Source organism: Hyla sarda, chromosome 7 (assembly GCF_029499605.1).
Source record: "Hyla sarda isolate aHylSar1 chromosome 7, aHylSar1.hap1, whole genome shotgun sequence".
NCBI lineage: Eukaryota > Metazoa > Chordata > Amphibia > Anura > Hylidae > Hyla > Hyla sarda.
In genome coordinates, this window is record NC_079195.1 from 223,571,062 (window position 1) to 223,595,940 (window position 24,879).

The 24,879-nt window shown below is 47.6% G+C and overlaps 1 protein-coding gene across 2 annotated transcripts in view; it reads right to left on the bottom strand.

Moving 5' to 3' along the window:
* CACHD1 (cache domain containing 1) overlaps positions 1-24,879 on the bottom strand; it is a 108,443-nt gene that overhangs the window by 41,088 nt on the left and 42,476 nt on the right. For both annotated transcript variants that reach the window (XM_056532848.1, XM_056532849.1), the window contains exons 4-7: positions 23,686-23,792; positions 10,396-10,522; positions 6,025-6,169; positions 2,333-2,549 (exon numbers count right to left, since the gene is read on the bottom strand). In XM_056532848.1, coding sequence (XP_056388823.1) covers positions 2,333-2,549; positions 6,025-6,169; positions 10,396-10,522; positions 23,686-23,792 — 596 coding nt within the window. The remainder of the gene's footprint in view (positions 1-2,332; positions 2,550-6,024; positions 6,170-10,395; positions 10,523-23,685; positions 23,793-24,879) is intronic.

A 24,879-nucleotide genomic window follows, 5' to 3' on the forward strand; every position in this document is an offset into this window, starting at 1 on the left:
TTTCTTATTACTATTTATAATATATATATATATATATTAAAAATAAAATGTAATTTTAATAATCAATCATTTTTTATTGATAATAAAAATAAAGAGTAAAATTATGTAATTATTTTAATTACTTTATTATTTCATAATAAAAATACTAATAATGATCATATTATTATAATAATAAAAGAGTAAAATAATATTATTTTACGCTTTTATCCATGCATCAGTGTTTCCGCACAAGTGTGCCCCCAGCTGTTGCAAAACTCTCAGCATGCCGGGACAGCCAACGCTACTATATAAACATAAACTACAACATACTGGACTGTGCTACGTGAAAGCGCAAAACTAATCAAACCGTGTGACTGGGTTGACACCGCGTTTCTCAAATATGTTAAACGTACACCTCATATTAGGTAACATGTACATTAGCATATCCGTTATTTGAAGCAGAATAATGTACGCTAACATAACGCACGCGTTTGCATCCGTTAAACGCGTTTCCGCCAGAATTCGTCATGTAGGCAAAAGCGAAGCTGACCGCACTTGACTGGTACTAACTAAAGATGAGCGAACTTACAGTAAATTCAATTCGTCACGAACTTCTCGGCTCGCCAGTTGATGACTTTTCCTGCATAAATTAGTTCAGCTTTCCGGTGGGCTGGAAAAGGTGGATACAGTCCTCGGAGACTCTTTCCTAGGACTCTATCCACCTTTTCCAGCCCACCAGAGCACCGGAAAGATGAACTAATTTATGCAGGAAAAGTCAGCAACCGCCGAGCTGAGAAGTTCGTGACGAATCGAATTTACTGTAAGTTCGCTCATCTCTAGTACTAACATATCCAATGTAATTTTAACGTATGAAAGCGCATGTTATGAAATAATATTTACATTTGACTTATACATGAAACCTATACAAAAAAAGCAGTCCACGTTTAATGTAAATGTGAAAAGTTCGCCAAAATGTAAAACGTACATGAAAATGCGGTGCACCTATAACGTATACATTAACCGTGCGCAAAAATGTGGTGCGAACCTGGGCTTTGTTACACAGCTGCCAAAAGTAAATAAATTAGCAAATATAAAATAAAATAAAAAATAAACTAACATAAAAACATCTTCTACGACATATGCTCTTGTTCGCCAGATAAAAACGTACTGGAAAGCAAATCTGAACACATTTTTCCGATACAGTCTGATGCATAGACAGGCTCCCCGTCACCAAAATGTTGTACAGGACAAGGTAAAGAAAAAAAAAAAAAAAGAATATGACTTTTGTCCATAAAAAGCGCCACCCCTCTATATGTAGGTTGTGGGAGGTATTGCAGCTCAGCCCCATTTATTTCAGTGTGTCAGGGGCAATATGCACTGCAATGCGTGCGCTTAAAGGGGTACTCCGGTGGAAAATAATATTTTAAATCAACTGGTGCCAGAAAGTTAAACAGATGTGTAAATTACTTCTAATAAAAAAATCTTAATCCTTCCAGTACTTATCAGCTGCTGTATGCTACAGAGGAAGTTCTTTTCGAATTTCCTTTCTGTCTGACCACAGTGCTCTCTGCTGACACCTCTGTCCATGTCAGGAACTGTCCAGAGCAGGAGCAAATCCCCATAGCAAACCTCTCCTGCTTAGAGGTGTCAGCAGAGAGCACTGTCGTCAGACAGAAAAGAAATTCAAAAAGAAAAGAACTTCCTCTGTAGTATATAGCAGCTGATAAGTACCGGAAGGATTAAGATTTTTTTTTAATAGAAGTAAATTACAAATCTGTTAAACTTTCTAGCACCAGTTGATTTGAAATAAATTGTTTTCCACCGGAGTACCCCTTTAAAGGGTACTCCGCCGGTAAACATCCTATCCCCTATGCAAAGGGCAGGAAATTAGATGTCTAATTGTGAGGGTCCTGCCACTGGGGACCCCCGCGACCTCCGCTGCAGGACCCTTGGTGGTCATCTGGTGCACAGAGCGGACTCCGTTCCGTGCCGGATGACTGGTGACTACAGCCGCCACGCCCCCCTCCATTCATGTCTATGGGAGGGGGCGTGACGGCTACTGCGTAGCCGTCACGCCCCCTCCCATAGACATGAATGGAGGAGGCGTGATGTCACAAACCTAGAAGTTTCCAAGCAGGACCCCCGCGATCAGACATCTTATCTCCCATCCTTTGGATAGGGGATACGTTTTTTTTCCGGCGGTGTACCCCTTTAATTTAGCGCAGATTCTGAAAAAGATTTTGGCAAGCGGGTAAAATTCCCGTAGTATGAACAAGGCCTTACAGTCGGAATCTATAGATTGCTAATTGAGCATCCTGGGAGTTGTAGTTCAACAACAGATATAAATTCTTACTTGGTTGAATCCTGGTGCCGTTGTTCGTATTCCGTATCAGCTGGAACGCCTTCTGGAAGCCGAGCGCGTGCTGCGTGGGGCTGTCCGAGGACTTAATGCTGCCCACGAAGCTGGCCATCTCCCTCTTGGTCTCACTGGTGGCCGGGGACAGGAACGTCTTGTAACACTGGTCCAGGGAGCAGGTTCTTACAGCGTCGGCCGCGGTCAAGACAGAAATCTGGGAGAGAAGAAAGAAGACGATTTGCCGGCGTCTCCAGCAGATGAGGATATAAAAGAGTCTTGCGGCCGACCTTGTAAAAACATTTGTCTACATTGTTATTCCTCTTCACACCCAATGTCCTGAGGAATAGTCCCGGAGACCCTCCGGATTATTTCTGGGACCTATGGAGATTGCAGATGTGCGCCGCTCGCTCTGCTCCGCTGCCAAGGGCTGAAATCATCTCTAAATATTTAGCTTTTTTTTTTTTGGCAAGGATTTTAGTTGACTGTGATCCCAAAATGTGTAAAAAGTGTTTTCTATCTACTTAACATCTACCACTCAAATCAGACCCGGGGCTTGTGCAGTCTGAACTGGTACGTACCATACAGGGAGGCTTTTGCCAATGTTGTTCAACCAGTGTGCCCCCCAAACTAAGACTCCCAGCATAGCCAACGGTAGAGTAAAATAATAACTTATTATTATAATTGATTATTATATTATTATACTGTTAATAAATTATATATATATATATATATATATATATATATATATATATATAAGAAAAAATCTTGTCCACAGCACCAAAGTTCATGAAAAAAATGTGTGTTTTATTCCATAAAAAGTGTCAATACAACAGCGACGTTTCAGTCAGCTCAACCTGACCTTTCTCAAGCATCACACAACCAGTGCTAACCATATCTTTATAGGAGTACCCATTACAAATGGTACTAATCAATGTGCAAAATCAATCATTAAATAAAGTGCAAATGCATAGTGTAAACAATACAAAAAATATATAAGCATACGTTACAAAGTACAAAACCATGAAGAATACATAAGTGAGACTTGTACACAGTATAGTGCAATAAATACATTAAGATAAACACTAATTGTGTTTAATTAATAAAGTGACACACATGTGTAGTGAAACATACAGGGTTAAAAAGATGGGGGAACACACACTCACCGGATGACAAAGTATATCCACGCTATTACAGTATTCGGCATCAGGAAGTAACAACAGCGCCTGCGCGCCTCGTTCTCAGAGTGTCTCATGTGGCAAGTAGATCTAGGCCAATCAGCGGATGGCGTCCAGGTGCCCATGGCGACGCGCAGCGGAATCTAGCGCATGCGTACATCACCACGAGTCAACCTGCGCCATCTTGAGTGTGGGAAACAAGCCTCTACATATATCAAAAGAAACAAAAAAAAAGAAAAAGAATAATAGATCTCTATCCAATAGGACAACCAGGTTACAGTATAAGGTCCTAGTCCCCTACATCCATCGTACCATACATACTCAGGGGATCCGCACTCATGTGCATCGCCAGCATCCGGCTTTCGGAGGCTAGCAACGCACAATGTGCACGCGACCCACATCCCCACACATCATATGAAGGTGTATGGTCACAGCACACAGATTCGCCGGCCACCCGAGGACCCTCTTGGTCCATAACCCACACACGGGATCATACAGTCAAGGACATTTGGACCAACCTGGAGTCTAGTATCAAAAATTACCAAAATGTAAATAAGCAAAACAGAATTAAAAATAAACAAAATTAAATAAAAAAAAGGAAAAAATAAAAAATTAAAAAATTAAAAATAAAAAAGTAAAAATACAGTAAAAAATAATAGTAATAAAAAAATAAAAAATGTAAAGAATTTTTTTATTAAACTGGAGGCTGTACCACAAAGCCACACTACACCGCCACACAAGAGACTCATGTAACTCATATAGATAGTCAGTATACAACGTTTTATTAATAAAATTATAACAGTTATTATAGTCATCAGGTGAGTGTTCAGTATATCCCAAAGTCCACCTCTGAGTGCCCACACATTTTTTTCATGAACTTTGGTGCTGTGGACAAGATTTTTTCTTCTGTTTGAATGATGATCCCCTAACCAAGGATCCAGGAGCTGCGTGCACCCCCCTACGATATTTTTTCTTCCATTGGCTGTGCTGTTGTTCTTCTTCTACTATATATATATATATATATATATATATATATATATATATATATATATACATACACATACATACACACACACACGCGCGCGCGCACAGCATGTCCAGGCATGCTGGGAATTGTAGTTTTGCAACAGCTGGAGGCAAACTGGTTGGGAAACACTGGCCAAAGGCTGTCCAGGTATGATGGGAGTTGTAGTTTTGCAACAGCTGGAGGCACACTGGTTGGGAAACACTGGCCAAAGGCTGTCTGGGCATGCTGGGAGTTGTAGTTTTGCAGCAGGTGGAGGCACACTGGTTGGGAAATACTGATACATGGATAATGTTCAGTAAAATAATAACTATTATTATAATTTATTATAATTATATTATAAAAATAATATTAACAATTTTCATTATTAATATATATCTATATTAATATTACTATATAATATATAGCTACACAGTTTGGGTGAATAAAAATCACTTTTTAACGGATCGCTGGAGTGCCGCCCTGTTTATTCTGGATACTTTAACATTTGGGACTGTTTGTCAAGTTCGACATAGGACTGAGCACCCGCCTGGATCCAGGGATACAAAATCCCACACAGTGCCACCCCTACTTGCATATCTTTTCTATATATATCTATATATATCTATATATATCTACACACACACACACACACACACATATATATATATATATATATATACACACACATACATACACACAAAATAAAGTAAAAAAAACATTTGTATAGCATAATCATAGTAGAAAATAAAATAAATACAAACGTGTGTGTGTGTGTGTGTGTGTGTATATATATATATATATATATATATATATATATATATACACATACACACACACACACACATATACATACATATATACACACACACACACACACACACATTTGTATTTATTTTATTTTCTACTATGATTATGCTATACAAATAAATCCTCTTTCTTATACAGGGTTCTTGCAAGATACTTCCAGCTGTGGGAAAACTACAACTCCCAGCATGCCCAGAAAGCCAACAGGTTTTGGGGAATGCTAGGAGCAGTAGTTTTGCATTAGCTGGAAAGCCACAGGGTGGATACCACTGTCCTAAGAACTCAGTGCTGTCTTTGGGTGTCCGGACATGCTGGGAGTAGTAGTTTTGCAACAGCTGGAGGCACCACGGTTGGGAAATACTGTCGTAGAGACGTGAAATTTTTGATCGGTTGGGGTCTGAGTGTACAGCGCTATGGAACTGCCTTGGTCGCCGACACAGACAGCAGTGAGAGCAGAGCGGCTTTCAAGATCTTTGCTTGCTGTCAGTGAATGTGGATGCACTAGTTTGCAGCTAGAGACTGTACACCTGTACCTATTCACATCACATTGTTACAGTATCCGCTCTATGTTGTAAGCAAATTTACATCCACTGACTGCAAGTGCAGATCACGAATAGGGAGAAATAATGATACAAAAAGTATATAAAAAAATGTCAGTGCAATATCCGATTGCTGCAGGAAAGCATTTGTTATATATCGGTCACCTTATCGTGCTCGTCGATGGAGTTCAGGATGACCTGCGCGGCGTCCTTGGCGATCTGCAGCTGAGTCTCTGTGATGGACGCCCCGTGGTCCATGATGACGACAATGTGCTTCGACTGCGGCCTCACCGTGGACACGTAGATGGGTCTAAAAACAAATAAAAAAACATTTAATCCATATACATAGGCATGAGGAGTACAGCAAAGACACCGGCGGGTTGCAGACTATGTCCTTTCTGCACAATATATCGCAATCATATCGCGATTTTTGCAAACTGCGGTATATCCATATGGCCCCGGGGTAAATTACCGGTCGAAATTCAGATTCTAAGTCAGTGTTCTAAGTTAGTCTTCGGCTGTTCGGGCATTCTGGGAGTTGTAGCTTTGCAACAGCTGGAGGCACCCTGGCAAGGAAACCGTGGCCTAAATAATAATAGGGGCTCAGGGGAAACCAACTGGTTCCAGGACCTTTCCCGCTCAGCCAATCAATGAGCGCAGCGGTGTCATGTCAGTGATTGGCTCAGCAGGAAGGTCCTGTAAGTTCCATAAGACACCGGACTGCAAGGAGGAGAATGGGATCTGTGACAGACCTATGAGGGACTGGGGACAGGTAAGCATCAGGGGTTTTGGGGGGGGGGGGGGGGGGGAGATGTGACATTGGGGAAGAGATATGACTTGGCGGTGTGGAAATGAAATAGGGGAAATGGGGAAAGGGGGAATAAATGTAAAGTGGGGTGAGGTGAAATGGGGGGTGTGGACATGAAATGGGGGGGATAGACGTGAAATTGGGGGCTGGTCATGAAATAGGGGGGATATGTGACATAGGGGCGGGAATATGTGACATGGGTGGGGGGAGGGGTGACATGGGAGAAGAGATACGACTTGGGGTGTGGACAATATATGTGGGACATGCAACAAGGGGGGGGGGGACAAACAAAATGGGGTGAAATGGGGTGTGTGGACATGAAATGGGGAATAGGCATGAAATGGGGGAAATGGGGAATAGGCATGAAATGGGGGAAATTGGACAAGACATTGGGGGTTTATTATATCGCAATCGCATATCAAAATTTACCTCTATAATCGCAATTTCACACTTTCCCCTTATCGTTATCTAGAACTGCAGAAGTTTGGGAACGTCTAAGTTAATAGGACGAGGCCTGATTGAATTCTGAATCGCGGCCAATCGGTTCTCAGTATGAGCCAGCGGATCCATTTCACTCTGGAAACCCCAACCCCCTCCCCCTCCCTGCACCCAAGAAGCAACCTGGTCATTTTCTTAAACCTCAATGACCGGGGAACAGCAGCGAGACGTCTTCATCCAGTGCTTGGCTTCTTGCGCCTGGAGTGTTTCTGCCAAACAGCTTCAATGATGGCTCTATAAGCCTCCCGGACAATGCCTGCTGTTTAGTGAAGCAGAGCTGGGAATTCAGCAGCTGCTCCGGGTTTGTGGGGGGGTCGTCTATGGGGGGAAACACAGATTTTCAGACTGTAAAGATTCCCCGGCTGGACCGCTGGCTGGACCGCTCTTTGTGTAAACGGCTCCGGCTGCACCCAGGCCCGGGCCCATGGTCTAGTACGGCATACATAGTGGGGATGAGGGGGCTCTGATAGGGACTGGGGAGGGGGGCACAAGAGGAATGTGCTTAAGACTAATCTCAGATGCTTGGTTATATAAACAGACTGTCACATGATCCGCAGTATGGAGGCCTCGGGGTGATGCATTGCACTCCCAGGACTCATCTAGGAATGGGCTTCACTGACACTTCTCAAAACTAGGGGCCCCGTAAGCTGTGAGAAGACATGCCCTTCCCCCACACGTGGACACTCCACTGATCTAACACTAGGTGGCACTACAGAGCTAGTTCTTTTAATTCTGTAATAAAGCTACTTTGCAGCCATATTTTATTTCCCAGGGAGCATTGCATGGTCTGTAAGACGCCATGAACCAGCACTGATGTCTCCCCAAGGACTTACAACACTGTCCACATGGGAAAGTCCATCCAAAACTTCAAATCCTCAAGTTTTCTAAATGTCTGTAAATGGTACTACTACACCTGAGCACCCGAAAAGTGCACCTACCTGCAACCCCGAGTCCCTTAACTTTGGCAGGGATGCCACTTGGACGACTCTTCGGCTGAACTTGGGTTAACACAAACATGGTAGGCTGGAGCATTTGTGGTCCTACCTGATCATGGACCCTCACAGGTACCTTTTGGCCAGGAGGAGAAGGGAAGGTTTGTGAGGGTCTCTCCTTTTGGAGAAGTACTTCCGATAGACCATAACATTGTGCACTTTATAGTGTGAACACATGCACTAGGGTGATAGATGCACTGCCTTGGCATCTTAAATAATAATAATAATACTGCTACACTACTACTACTCCTCCTACTCCAATACTACTCCTACAATACCACTACTACTACTATTATACTACCACTACTACTACTATTATACTACCACTACTACTACTATTATACTACCACTACTACCACTACCACTACCACTACTATTATACTACCACTACTACCACTACCACTACTATTATACTACCACTACCACTACTACTACTATTATACTACCACTACTACCACTACCACTACTACTACTATTATACTACCACTACTACCACTACCACTACTACTACTATTATACTACCACTACTACCACTACCACTACTACTACTATTATACTACCACTACTACCACTACCACTACTACTACTATTATACTACCACTACTACCACTACCACTACTACTACTATTATACTACCACTACTACCACTACCACTACTACTACTATTATACTACCACTACTACCACTACCACTACTACTACTATTATACTACCACTACTACCACTACCACTACTACTACTATTATACTACCACTACTACCACTATTATACTACCACTACTACCACTATTATACTACCACTACTACTACTATTATACTACCACCACTACTACTACCACTACTACTACTATTATACTACCACCACTACTACTACCACTACTACTACTATTATACTACCACCACTACTACTACCACTACTACTACTATTATACTACCACCACTACTACCACCACTACTACCACCACTACACTACCACTACACTACCACTACACTACCACTACACTACCACTACACTACCACTACACTACCACACTACACTACACCCACTACACCACTACACCCACTACACCACTACACCCACTACACCACTACACCCACTACACCCACTACACCCACTACACCCACTACACCCACTACACCACTACACCCACTACACCACTACACCCACTACACCACTACACCCACTACACCCACTACACCCCCTACACCCACTACACCCACTACACCCACTACACTCACTACACTCACTACACCCACTACACCCACTACACCCACTACACCCACTACACCCACTACACTACTACACCCACTACACTACTACACCCACTACACCCACTACACTACTACACCCACTACACTACTACACCACTACACCCACTACACTACTACACCCACTACACTACTACACCCACTACACTACTACACCCACTACACTACTACACCCACTACACTACTACACCCACTACACTACTACACCCACTACACTACTACACCCACTACACTACTACACCCACTACACTACTACACCCACTACACTACTACACCCACTACACTACTACACCCACTACACCCACTACACCCCACTACACTACTACACCCCACTACACCCCACCCCACACCACCACCACCACCACCACCACTACTACTACTACTACACCACCACTACAACTACTACACCACCACTACTACTACTACTACTACTACAACTACTACACCACTACTACTACACCACCACTACTACACCACCACTACTACTACTACAACTACTACACCACCACTACTACACTACCACAATACTACTACTACTACTACTACTACTACTACTACTACTACTACAATACTACTACACCAATACTACTACTACTACTACAATACTACTACTACAATACTACTACTACTACAATACTACTACAATACTACTACTACTACTACTGTACTACTACACCAATACTACTACTACTACTACAATACTACTACATGGATAGGGGATACATTTTTCCTAAACTGGAGTTCTCCTTTTAAAGGGGTACTCTGCCCCTAGACATCTTATCACCTAACCAAGGGATAGAGGATAAGATAAGCGTCCGGACTCCCCCATCCGGATAGGGGATAAAAAGTCTAGGGGCGGAGTACCCCTTTATAGCAAAGTATAAGCAAAACGAAAAGCTAAATACGACCAGGCTTCTGACTGATTCTTTGTGGCTGCGTTCTGATCAGAGGCCATCGCAGAGTTCACCCACCTGCTGCGGTGCTCGTAGTTTCCTTTGCATCGGAACTTGTGTGCCGGAAAAACAGTAAAAATTCCTTCTTCGGAGCTAAAATACTGCCATTTAATACCAGGGTTAGATTTCAGGTTGTCTGCGAGAACTGAAATAGAAGCAGAGAGAGGAAAAAATATATATATTTATATGTATACAGGTCAATTATAACAGACACATAATCCGCAGCACAACAATTTATACCATCTGAAGTGGTGTTGCCCAACCAGTGTTCCTCCAGCTGTTGCAAAACTACAACTCCCAGCATGCTCGGACAGCCAACGGCTGTCCGGGCATGCAGGGAGTTGTAGTTTTGCAACAGCTGGAGGAACACTGGTTGAGAAACGCTGTAAAAGAAAAGGATAATAATGCTCTGTCTTCACCAAGCTCTTAAGCTCCCCCTAGTGGCAGCTGCAGGTAGCCAGCATGGTATAAACGATCTGTATGCAGTAGATTTCGAGCTCTGTATCAGGAAAACAGAGCAGCGTTTTCCAAACCAGGGTGCCTACAGCTGTTGCAAAACTACAACTCTCAGCATGCCCGGACAGCTGGAAGCACCCTGGTTGGAAAACAGTGTCTTAAAAGAAATAACGTAACAATCCACATACAAGCTACTGTAATCTTCCCAACCAGGTGTTTTCCAACCAGGGTGCCTCCAGCTGTTGCGAAACGAAAACTCCCAGCATGCCCGGACAGCCAAAAGCTGGAAACGCTGTCCTAATAATAATAATAAAAAAAAAAGGATCTGGTCTTAAGAAATAAACGCAAGACGCACGGTCTCCAACAAAGCAGGTCCCTCCCCCCCCCCCAATCCATGTGTGAACAGGTCCCAGCGATGGAGGATACATAATTCGTTACAATGTAACCTTTTCTCTGTTCTAGTATCATTACCCTCAGGAATGTTAATAGTATAGCAAATAGCTAATACCCCCCCTACTCCTCCCCGTCACAGAATAACACTGCAATACAGACAGTGAAAACAAACACCAGGGCGAGCGATTGTTCAGTACCGCCGCGCATTGTCTGAGACTTCAATCAGAATAATACAGCTCACATCTGGCCGCCGCGCTTTACCAATACATCAGCCCAACATGGCAGAACGTTTCATTTCCACGTTTCCTTCCTCGCTCTTCCTGTTATGTGTTACGGGCAAAATGCTAAATCTGCAGAGTCTCTGCAAAGCAACTGGACCTCAGATGTGAACCTGCGGCCTACGAGCAGCTAAAGATTTCACAATAATTTATATTAAAAAAAAGGTAAATATAAATGTAAATTAAAATAAATTACATTTATTTTTTATTTTTTACCCTGGAGCGAGACCCCTGACACCGCTGTCTTACACTAGGGGGTCTTAGCTTTGCCTGATATCCCCAGTCATGTTTCCAGGCTCTTATGTGCAGCTACCTATAGGTGGCACTAGAGAGACTGTTCTCTTCCTTCTGTAGGATTGCTAATTTACATATTTTTTCCCCATTTGGCATTTGTATACACCTGCTGGATCACTACAAGGAGAACAAGTGCACCACTCTAGTCAACTTATACCTTAAAGGGGTACTCCGCTGCTCAGCGTTTGGAACAAACTGTTGCGAACGCTGGAGAAGGGAGCTCGTGACATCATAGCCCCGCCCCCTCAATGCAAGTCTATGGGAGGGGGCGTGACTGCCGTCACGCCCCCTCCCATAGACTTGCATTGAGGGGGCGTGACATGACATCATGAGGGGGAGGGGCTATAAAGTCACAAGCTCCCTGCGCTGGCTCCAGCATTCGGAACAGTTTGTTCCAAACGCTGAGCAGCGGAGTACCCCTTTAATTTGTACTGAGGAGCAAGTACCCGAAACAGCTGCCAGCAGATACGGGGGTCTCTTCCTTTTGGAGGGGACTCTGATTTGTTGATATCCTTAGTTATGTTTCAAGGCTGTTCTAAGGGTATGATACAGTTATATGGAAGCGTCCTGTAGGTGGCACTAGTGGGACCATTTTCTTGCTTTTGGAGGATAGCTAATTTGCATAATTTCTTCCATTGAACGTTGCTTGCAAGATTCTTTACATGAACTCGGTCTCTTCAGAAAGAAACAGTCGATCCCATAAAAATGGTGCTTATTTAGAAAAAGACTGTTGTCTATCGGGAAAGCCAGATTGCTACTGAGACTGATCAAATTTGTATCCATGTAATTCCAAGATAAGCGGTGCTAAATGTATCTGGCAGCTGCCTATCTCCTCCTAACTAAGCTAGACCCAGTGTGGTAACCCGCTTATCACTGGGGGACCCAATGGGGTAACTGTTCCCACTGGAGGGCCCAATGGAGTAACTGCTTATCACTAGAGGGCCCAATGGAGTAACCGCTCATCACTGGAGGGCCCAATGAAGTAACCGCTCATCACTAAAGGGCCCAATGAAGTAACCGCTCATCACTGGGGGGCCTAATGGAGTAACCGCTCATCACTGGAGGGCCCAATGGAGTAAACGTTCATCACTGGAGGGGCCAATGGAGTAACCGCTCATCAATGGAGGGGCCAATGGAGTAACCGCTCATCACTGGAGGGCCCAATGGAGTACCCGCTCATCACTGGAGGGCCCAATGAAGTAACTGCTTATCACTGGTGGGCCAAATGGAGTAACCGCTCATCACTGGTGGGCCCAATGGAGTAACCGCTCATCACTGGAGGGGCCAAAGGAGTAAACGCTCATCACTGGAGGGCCCAATGAAGTAACCGCTCATCACTGGAGGGCCCAATGAAGTAACCGCTTATCACTGGTGGGCCAAATGGAGTAACCGCTCATCACTGTTGGGGGCAATGAAGTAACCGCTTATCACTGGTGGGCCAAATGGAGTAACCACTTATCACTGGTTGGTCCAATGGGGGGGGGGGGGGGGGGAAACCACTTTTCACTTGGGGGGGCCCAAGGGCAGAACAGCTTATCACTAGAGGGCTCAATGGGGCACTGGTTATCACTAGAGGGCCCTGTGGGGTAACTGTTTAAAATAACTGTTACTGTTTCTTTAACTGTAACTAGAGGGACCAAGGATGAACTGGGGGCCCAACTGAGATGCCGCTGATCACTAGTGGCTTATGATTAGCTGTTATGATGGAAGCAGCCAAACTACATGAAATTCAAGGGGCTTTCTGCCACAGGGTAGAGGCATTCTTCGTAGAGAATCTGATGTCATACCTAAAGGGGAACCCCAACTTTATTGAAACAATTCACCCTAATTGGATGCAAATCAAAACCTACCAACAGGATGTATCCGCTTTGCAGCAGGTGCACTTTATGGCTTCCACTTAACTTTCCGTAACTCAAGTGTCTGTTTACCAAAGCGAAGCGGAAAATGTGAAGAGGAAATCGCTCGCCGCCTCTGACCATCAGCCCGAAATGTAGCGAATAAATAATTCCCGGGGGGAGGGGAAGCGTCACTCAGCGACAAAGTTTCTCCTTCTCCAGGACGAGCCCCTCCATAAACCTATAGCTTACGCCCATATAGATCCCCTGACACACACACCGCGGGCAGACACGCGGCCGGGACTTGTACCGTCACATGATCCCCTGCCTGGGAACGGCTCATAAACCTGTTTAATAGGACAAGCGGCACTAAAACCCAATATCCCGAGACGCCTTTAATATGACACTACGATGAGGAAAAAATATGAGGTGCGTTCTGGAGGAGACAAATAATAGTAAAAGAACACTAATAAACTGAGCGCTGAAGTCCCCAAACTACCTACCTCTAGATCCTACTATAATGCCGTCATGTTGTGCCCCATATTACCATAAACACCGCGAGAAAGGTCTCAGAAAAACAGTCATGTTCAATCCCGCAAACATTCCAGCAGATCTGCATCTCTACTACAGTGTTTTTCCAACCAGTGTGTCTCCAGCTGTTGCAAAACTACAACTCCCAGCATGCCCGGACAGCCAAAGGCTGTCCGGGCATGCTAGGAGTTGTAGTTTTGCAACAGCTGAAGACACACTGGTTGGGAAGGTCAGGATTAGAGATGAGCGAACTTACAGTAAATTCGATTCGTCACGAACTTCTCGGCTCAGCAGTTGCTGACTTTTCCTGCATAAATTAGTTCAGCTTTCCGGTGCTCTGGAAAAGGTGGATACAGTCCTAAGAAAGAGTCTCCTAGGACTGTATCCACCTTTTCCAGCCCACGGCAGCACCTGAAAGTTGAACTAATTTATGCAGGATAAGTCAGCAACCGCCGAGCAGAGAAGTTAGTGACGAATCGAATTTACTGTAAGTTCGCTCATCTCTAGTCAGGATGAAAGGTGATTTAGCAGCATAAGTATGCCACATGCGAGTGAATATAAAGGTAACATGTAACGCACTTATTCTATTCAGCCTTTGGCTGTCTGGGCATGCTGGGAGTTGTAGTTTTGCAACAGCTGGAGACACGCTGTTTGGGAAGGTCAGGATAAAGGGGGTTTTAGAGCGTTAAAGGGGCAGATGGCATTAAAAGGGGTACTCTGGTGGGAAAATTTTGTTGTTTAAGTCAACTGTTGCCAGAAAGTTAAACAGATTTGTAAATTACTTCTATTAAAAAATCTTAATCCTTCCAGTACTTATTAGCTGCTGAATACTACAGAGGAAATTCTTTTCTTTTTGGATTTCTTTTCTGTCACGAGCTCAGTGCTCTCTGCTGACATCTCTGTCCCTTTTAAGAACTGTCCAGAGTAGGAGAAAATCCCCATAGCAAACATATGCTGCTCTGGACAGTTCCTAAAATGGACAGAGATGTCAGCAGAGAGCACTGTGGTTGTGATGTCAGCAGAGAGCTCTGTGTTCCAAAAAGAAAAGAATTTCCTCTGTAGTATTCAGCAGCTAATAAGTACTGGAAGGATTAAGATTTTTTTTTAATAGAAGTAATTTACTAATCTGTTTAACTTTCCTGCACTAGTTGATTTAAAATAAATAAATAAAGTTTTCCACTGGAGTACCCTTTTAATCTGGTACATACCAATGCGTGCAGAATATAAAGGTAACATGTAACACATTTATTCTTTAATACGGCTTTGGGTTGTATGGGCATGCTGGTAGTTGTAGTTTTACAACAGCTGGAGGCACCCTGGTTGGGATACACTGCTCTACTATATCTATGATAACTGATTTTTGACAAACCAAAGATCAAACCTCTTTCTCGCTGTAAGGCAACTGGCTGTTGCAGAACCTCTCCCCCTCATGTACAAATTTATCATTTATGTTGTCTGGGCATGCTGGGAGTTGTAGTTTTACACCAGCTGGAGAGTTGCCGGATGGGGAGCAATGCTTTGGGCACTTCTAGTAAAGCTCTTTAATTGGATTTCTACACTGACTGGGGGCACTAATCTGACGGGCATTGTATTGTTATTGTAGTTATCTTCCTTTGAACGTGTTTGAAGATTTTAGTTTCTAAAGATTTTCTCTCTTCCCTTCAAACCAATTTGGGAGCCGACTCTATAAATAACTCGTACCGAGATGCAAAATTACAGATCCACCAAACAAAAGACGCATCTGCAAAGAGAAGAAAACACCTATGTGCAGGATTCAGCACTAAGCAGCTAGATATCCGGGAAGGAGAGATGAAAGGAGAAGCGCACAACCACAAGGTCATTGTAAATGTGATTTATGACCAAGCTTTATGGGAGACATCGCCTAACCAAGAGGTGAGCCGAGACAGGGGAGCTGAAGAAAGGGGAGCCGAGCCAGGGGAGCTGAAGAAAGGGGGAGCAGAGACAGGGGAGCTGAAGAAAGGGGAGCCGAGACAGGGGAGCTGGAGAAAGGGGAGCAGAGACAGGGGAGCCGAGACAGGGGAGCTGGAGAAAGGGGAGCAGAGACAGGGGAGCCGAGACAGGGGAGCTGGAGAAAGGGGAGCCGAGCCAGGGGAGCTGAAGAAAGTGGAGCAGAGACAGGGGAGCCGAGGCAGAGACAGGGGAGCTGAAGAAAGGGGAGCAGAGACAGGGGAGCCGAGACAGGGGGGAGCCGAGACAGGGGGGAGCCGAGACAGGGGAGCTGAAGAAAGGGGAGCAGAGACAGGGGGAGCCGAGACAGGGGGAGCCGAGACAGGGGGAGCCGAGACAGGGGGAGCCGAGACAGGGGGAGCCGAGACAGGGGGAGCCGAGACAGGGGGAGCCGAGACAGGGGGAGCCGAGACAGGGGGAGCCGAGACAGGGGGAGCCGAGACAGGGGGAGCCGAGACAGGGGGAGCCGAGGCAGGGGGAGCCGAGGCAGAGACAGGGGAGCCGAGGCAGAGACAGGGGAGCCGAGGCAGAGACAGGGGAGCCGAGGCAGAGACAGGGGAGCCGAGGAAGAGACAGGGGAGCCGAGGCAGAGACAGGGGAGCCGAGGCAGAGACAGGGGAGCCGAGGCAGAGACAGGGGAGCCGAGGCAGGGGAGGGGAGGCGAAGAAAGGGGAGCAGGAGAAAGGGGAGCCGAGACAGGGGAGCTGAAGAAAGGTGAGCCGAGACAGGGGAGCTGAAGAAAGGGGAGCCGAGACAGGGGAGCCGAGGCAGAGACAGGGGAGCTGAAGAAAGGGGAGCCGAGACAGGGGGAGCCGAGGCAGAGACAGGGGAGCCGAGGCAGGGGAGGGGAGGCGAAGAAAGGGGAGCAGGAGAAAGGGGAGCCGAGACAGGGGAGCTGAAGAAAGGTGAGCCGAGACAGGGGAGCTGAAGAAAGGGGAGCAGAGACAGGGGAGCCGAGGCAGAGACAGGGGAGCTGAAGAAAGGGGAGCCGAGACAGGGGGAGCCGAGGCAGAGACAGGGGAGCCGAGGCAGAGACAGGGGAGCCGAGACAGGGGAGGCGAAGAAAGGGGAGCAGGAGAAAGGGGAGCCGAGACAGGGGAGCCGAAGAAAGGTGAGCCGAGACAGGGGAGCCGAAGAAAGGTGAGCCGAGACAGGGGGAGCCGAAGAAAGGGGAGCAGAGACAGGGGGAGCCGAAGAAAGGGGAGCCGAGACAGGGGGAGCCGAAGAAAGGGGAGCCGAGACAGGGGGGGCCGAAGAAAGGGGAGCCGAGACAGGGGGGGCCGAAGAAAGGGGAGCCGAGACAGGGGGGGCCGAAGAAAGGGGAGCCGAGACAGGGGGGGCCGAAGAAAGGGGAGCCGAGACAGGGGGGGCCGAAGAAAGGGGAGCCGAGACAGGGGGGGCCGAAGAAAGGGGAGCCGAGACAGGGGGGGCCGAAGAAAGGGGAGCCGAGACAGGGGGGGCCGAAGAAAGGGGAGCCGAGACAGGGGGGGCCGAAGAAAGGGGAGCCGAGACAGGGGGGGCCGAAGAAAGGGGAGCCGAGACAGGGGGGGCCGAAGAAAGGGGAGCCGAGACAGGGGGGGCCGAAGAAAGGGGAGCCGAGACAGGGGGGGCCGAAGAAAGGGGAGCCGAGACAGGGGGGGCCGAAGAAAGGGGAGCCGAGACAGGGGGGGCCGAAGAAAGGGGAGCCGAGACAGGGGGGGCCGAAGAAAGGGGAGCCGAGACAGGGGGGGCCGAAGAAAGGGGAGCCGAGACAGGGGGGGCCGAAGAAAGGGGAGCCGAGACAGGGGGGGCCGAAGAAAGGGGAGCCGAGACAGGGGGGGCCGAAGAAAGGGGAGCCGAGGCCGAGACAGGGGGGGCCGAAGAAAGGGGAGCCGAGGCCGAGACAGGGGGGGCCGAAGAAAGGGGAGCCGAGGCCGAGACAGGGGGGGCCGAAGAAAGGGGAGCCGAGGCCGAGACAGGGGGGGCCGAAGAAAGGGGAGCCGAGGCCGAGACAGGGGGGGCCGAAGAAAGGGGAGCCGAGGCCGAGACAGGGGGGGCCGAAGAAAGGGGAGCCGAGGCCGAGACAGGGGGGGCCGAAGAAAGGGGAGCCGAGGCCGAGACAGGGGGGGCCGAAGAAAGGGGAGCCGAGGCCGAGACAGGGGGGGCCGAAGAAAGGGGAGCCGAGGCCGAGACAGGGGGGGCCGAAGAAAGGGGAGCCGAGGCCGAGACAGGGGGGGCCGAAGAAAGGGGAGCCGAGGCCGAGACAGGGGGGGCCGAAGAAAGGGGAGCCGAGGCCGAGACAGGGGGGGCCGAAGAAAGGGGAGCCGAGGCCGAGACAGGGGGGGCCGAAGAAAGGGGAGCCGAGGCCGAGACAGGGGGGGCCGAAGAAAGGGGAGCCGAGGCCGAGACAGGGGGGGCCGAAGAAAGGGGAGCCGAGGCCGAGACAGGGGGGGCCGAAGAAAGGGGAGCCGAGGCCGAGACAGGGGGGGCCGAAGAAAGGGGAGCCGAGGCCGAGACAGGGGGGGCCGAAGAAAGGGGAGCCGAGGCCGAGACAGGGGGGGCCGAAGAAAGGGGAGCCGAGGCCGAGACAGGGGGGGCCGAAGAAAGGGGAGCCGAGGCCGAGACAGGGGGGGCCGAGACAGGGGGGGCCGAGACAGGGGGAGCCGAGGCCGAGACAGGGGGAGCCGAGACAGGGGGAGCCGAGGCCGAGACAGGGGGAGCCGAGGCCGAGACAGGGGGAGCCGAGGCCGAGACAGGGGGAGCCGAGGCCGAGACAGGGGGAGCCGAGGCCGAGACAGGGGGAGCCGAGGCCGAGACAGGGGGAGCCGAGGCCGAGACAGGGGGAGCCGAGGCCGAGACAGGGGGAGCCGAGGCCGAGACAGGGGGAGCCGAGGCCGAGACAGGGGGAGCCGAGGCCGAGACAGGGGGAGCCGAGGCCGAGACAGGGGGGAGCCGACGCCGAGACAGGGGGAGCCGAGGCCGAGACAGGGGGAGCCGAGGCCGAGACAGGGGGAGCCGAGGCCGAGACAGGGGGAGCCGAGGCCGAGACAGGGGGAGCCGAGGCCGAGACAGGGGGAGCCGAGGCCGAGACAGGGGGAGCCGAGGCCGAGACAGGGGGAGCCGAGGCCGAGACAGGGGGAGCCGAGGCCGAGACAGGGGGAGCCGAGGCAGGGGGAGCCGAGGCCGAGACAGGGGGAGCCGAGGCCGAGACAGGGGGAGCCGAGGCCGAGACAGGGGGAGCCGAGGCCGAGACAGGGGGAGCCGAGGCCGAGACAGGGGGAGCCGAGGCCGAGACAGGGGGAGCCGAGGCCGAGACAGGGGGAGCCGAGGCCGAGACAGGGGGAGCCGAGGCCGAGACAGGGGGAGCCGAGGCCGAGACAGGGGGAGCCGAGGCCGAGACAGGGGGAGCCGAGGCAGAGACAGGGGGAGCCGAGGCAGAGACAGGGGGAGGCGAGGCAGAGACAGGGGGTGCCGAGGCAGAGACAGGGGGAGCCGAGGCAGAGACAGGGGGAGCCGAGGCAGAGACAGGGGGAGCCGAGGCAGAGACAGGGGGAGCCGAGGCAGAGACAGGGGAGCAGGAGAAAGGGGAGGCTGAGAAAAAGCATCCAGAGAAGGAAGAGCAAGAAAAGGAGGAGCAGAAGAAAGGGGAGCCGGAAAAGGAGGAGCAGAAGAAAGGGGAGCCGGAAAAGGAGGAGCAGAAGAAAGGGGAGCCGGAAAAGGAGGAGCAGAAGAAAGGGGAGCCGGAAAAGGAGGAGCAGAAGAAAGGGGAGCCGGAAAAGGAGGAGCAGAAGAAAGGGGAGCCGGAAAAGGAGGAGCAGAAGAAAGGGGAGCCGAAAAAGGAGGAGCAGAAGAAAGGGGAGCCGGAAAGGGAGGAGCAGAAGAAAGGGGAGCCGGAAAAGGAGGAGCCGGAAAAGGAGGAGCCAGAGGACAAGGGGAGCCGGGGAAAGGGGAGGCACTGACATTCAATAAAGGTTTTATAACAAAAGAAAAGTCAAAAACTTTACTGGATCAGAGTGAATGCACAAATCAGTACAGGATATGTTATGTAATGTATGTACACAGTGACCCCACCAGCAGAATAGTGAGTACAGCTCTGGAGTATAATACAGGATATAACTCAGGATCAGTACAGGATAAGTAATGTAATGTATGTACACAGTGACCTCACCAGCAGAATAGTGAGTGCAGCTCTGGAGTATAATACAGGATATAACTCAGGATCAGTACAGGATAAGTAATGTAATGTATGTACACAGTGACCTCACCAGCAGAATAGTGAGTACAGCTCTGGAGTATAATACACGATATAACTCAGGATCAGTAATGTAATGTATGTACACAGTGACTCCCCTTTATACGTATATTACTTTTATATATAATCTCTGATTCGGCGCTCGGAGATGATTATGGGCTGTAACATTTTGGTCTGTCAGCCCGTTGCCTGTGTTTGACCTACAGCGATACATTCTGTTAATCTGACCTCTCTTTATGAAAGTCGTTCTGTAAACATCATTTGTCACATTTATTTGTAGCGGTGAAGTGTTTACAGCCGAGATGAGACCACTTTCTATCAGACTGAAAGACAGATTGAAGTCGTGAACTTTGGATCTTGCAGTTATATTATAAACATTCTCTAAGTGCCTGGAGCGCGGCTCCTCCGCCTTGTAAATATGCGGCTCCTAATGGCTTTGAGTAAATGAACTTGAAGCACTCTGGGAATTCTTTTTGTTTGCTTATATAGTGCAGCACAGGCTATTAGAATATAATGCGGAGGTTCTTGTGTACGCCTTGTGCTTACCTGTTTTCGCTGATATGGCAGGTACTTTTTTTTTTTTCCAGCCATATTGGTTACAATTTCATCACTTAAAAGATTTCCTAATGCTGCCCACATGTCCCATGAATTCTCTGGCTTTGTAGAAAGAAGGGGTGGAGTCTCATTACTCCATGTGGTCATAAAGTCACCTAGCCTCCAGCAGCCATAGACTGATCAGACTCATAGGTGGGTTGTGTTCAGTTCACATTATGAGCAGTATTCTTATTCAAAATACAGTGGTCCCTCAAGTTACAATATTAATTGGTTCCAGGACGACCATTGTATGTTGAAACCATTGTATGTTGAGACCATAACTCTATGGAAACCTGGTAATTGGTTCTGAAGCCTCAAAATGTCATCCGAAAAAAAGGCAAAAGTGAGGATTAAAGAAAAATAAGTAGATAACTAATACAGATAAAGCGTTTCCATACATAGAAAAGTAAGAAAGATCTGCTGGGAGCTGTAATCACTGTCTATGTCAGTGTTTCCCAACCAGGGTGCCTCCAGCTGTTGCAAAACTACAACTCTCAGCATGCCCGGACAGCCGTTGGCTGTCCGGGCATGCTGGGAGTTGTAGTTTTGCAACAGCTGGAGGCACCCTGGTTGGGAAACAATGGTTTATTTAGAGGACAGGAGCTTCTTCAGGGTCCTATACAGTACACACAGTGTCCCAAATGGAGCCGCCCTTACTTGGTGTCCTAAGGAGCAGCTAACCCTGGTACAGGTAAGGAGTAGTACAGAACTTGTAGTTCCTCCCTGTACTGTAGGGGGCGCTACCAGACAGCCAGTCAGTGCATGCACTTCAGTAATACAGGTGATTTACCAGTAAAATGCCCATTCTGATTGGTCAGTTCCTCCAGTTGTGACAGGTATCACAGATCTGGACTGTCTGTACATTGTATGTTGAGTCTGGTTTCAAGTTACAATGGTCCAGAAAAGACCATTGTATGTTGAGGCCATTTGTAAGTTGAGGGATGACTGTACTACCATGATCACCATTGAGATGTCTTATGACGATTTATGTTTACTTGTTGAACTTTTACTGTATTTTTGTAAGCACTTTACCACATTTTGGATGAACTTTTGCTGCAATTTTCCAAAATCACTGTAAAAACCACGCACCGTTTTGCTGTGATTTCATGAAATTCACTGCAAAATTTTAATGTGTGAATGCAGCCTCAGAGTGTATAACTACTATATACCCTGAGCCATAGAGATAGCAGCAGTATACAGACAGAGCTGGAGGAGAGGTGTATAACTACTATATATCCTGATTCCATAGAGATAGCAGCAGTATACAGATAGAGCTGGGGGGGGGGGGGGTGTATAACTACTATATATCCTGATCCTATAGAGATAGCAGCAGGAGTATACAGATAAAGTAGGAGGGAAGGTGTATAACTACTATATATCCTGATTCCATAGAGATGGCAGCAGCCGTATACAGATAAAGCTAGAGGGGAGGTGTATAACTATTATATATCCTGATCCCATAGAGATAGCAGCAGTATACAGATAGAGCTGGAGGGGGGAGGAGTATAACTACTAAATATCCTGGTCCCCTAGAGAGAAGCAGCAGTTTACAGATAGAGCTGGAGGGGAGGTGTATAACTACTATATATCCTGATCCCATAGATATAGCAGCAGTATAAAGATAGAGCTGGAGGGGAGGTGTAAAACTACTATATATCCTGATCCCATAGAGATAGCAGCAGTATAAAGATAGAGCTGGAGGGTAGGTGTAAAACTACTATATATCCTGATCCCATAGAGATAGCAGCAGTATATAGATAGAGCTGGAGGGAAGGTGTATGACTACTATATATCCTGATCTTATAGAGATAGCAGCAGTATACAGATAGAGCTGGAGGGGAGGTGTATAACTACTATATATCCTGGTCCCACAGAGAGAGAAGCAGCAGTTTACAGATAGAGATAAAGGGGTGGAGTATAACTACTATATATCCGGATCCCATAGATATAGCAGCAGTATACAGATACAGCTGGAGGGGAGGTGTATAACTACAATATATCCTGATCCCATAGAACAGTGTTTTTCAAATAGCGTGTCCCCAGCTGTTGCAAAACTACAACTCCCAGCTTGCCCGGACAGCCAAAGGCTGTGTTTAGCAAACATTGCCATGGAGATAGCAGCAACAGTATACAGATAGAGCAGGGAGGAGCCTAGCTGGCGGGATCTGATGGGTGATGATGTCATTCTGTAATTCACAGGAAGTCAGCTGACCGGGAAGAGACGCACCTTTGACACATTTAACACCGATTTTCTGTGAGTCAGAATAGAGATCACATGATCCAGTTACAGCAATGAAACGCATAGATGCAGCTGTGCTGGAATAAAACAGATGGCGCTGTAGGACTAGTGATGTTGAGTGTGCGCAATACGGCCAAAAGAAAGCCCAAAAAAACTGGAGTGCTTCTTTAATTCCAATAATAAAAAAAATATGACAGTAATCCAGAGAGTGGGAAGCAAAATCTTATTACAAAAAAATGTAAAACCTTACCACGTGAGAAAAACCGATCCATACAGATATACTATGAAATTATCTGCACAAATATTGGACCCTAAAAAAATCGAAACATGGACATCAACTTTAATAAACGCACAGTACATAGAAGGGAATATTAGTGCAGTTTCCCAATAAGTTCTGCATAGAAACAATCCTGTTCTGTACAAAAAGCAGATAATCCGCAGAGGACACAAATCCCCACAGCGGCCCTAGAAGGCGGAGTCACCATTTACCTGAATTGAGGTCTCGGCCGGGGTTGAACGCTCTACTGTTCACCGTCGTGGACAATCGGTCACAACTTATTGTTTTCGAGACGTTGGTATTGAAGTTCCCATCAAAGCTACAAATGAGAAGATAAAAACATAGGGTTAACAAAAAGGACAAAACAAAATGTTTATAGAAGAAATTATGTTTTTTAAAGGAGTACTCCAGGATATACACACTTATTCCATATCGTACAGGAGATCCCACGGGTCCTAGCGGTCGGACCCCCGCAATCTGACACTTATTGCGTCAGCCAGAGGCTGTCCGGGCATGCTGGGAGTTGTAGTTTTGCTATAGCTGGAGGCACCCTGGTTGGGTAACATTGGCCCAATGCATGGAAGATATTTCTCTAGGTCAGTGTTGCCCAACCAGGGTGCCTCCAGCTGTTGCAAAACTACAACTCCCAGCATGCCTGGATAGCCCATGGCTTTACGGGCATGCTGGGAGTAGCAATTTTGCAACAGCTGGAGGCACACTAGTTGGGAAACACTGCTCTATGCAGTATCTCTAAAGAAAACACTGCTATGGGTCATGCATGATGCAAATGTTGGCCCCAATTGTCATCTTGGGTTAAATCCCCCCCCGACCTAGTTTACACATCTATCCCTACCCACAGGCAATGGGAAACAACAACATGACAGATCCTGGCATCAGATATTATCCATTATTTGAGGAAGCTACAAAACATTTCTAGCCTATGATGGTCTCAGCAGGACCAAAAACGTGCACGGGGAGAGCCGGCTCGTAGTACAAAACGCAGCCGAGCACCGCTCTAAATTAGACACCGAGAAAAGAGGGAAGGGGGGTGGGAATGAATTGTTTTTGACAGGCGCAGAGGACGCTCGATGTAAACTGCACGCTGACCGAAAAAAAAAAAACAAGGAAAATCTCTCGACTTCTAAGCCTGCAAAAACAGCAGGACGTGTCCCCAAAGAGTTAAAAAAAAAAAAAAAAAAAATTATATATAAGTAAAATGGAAGAGGCGGTTGCAGTTTTCTTGCTGCGGGAAACATGCAAACAAAACGACACGAAGGGCTCTGAAATCCGCTGCCTCAAAAAACAACCGCAGGAGGAGGAGGAGAAGGAGGAGGGAGAAAAAAACACATTTATTTGACTGTAATTGGTTTCTTCGGCGACTTTCGGGAGAGATCAAAAAGCCGCCT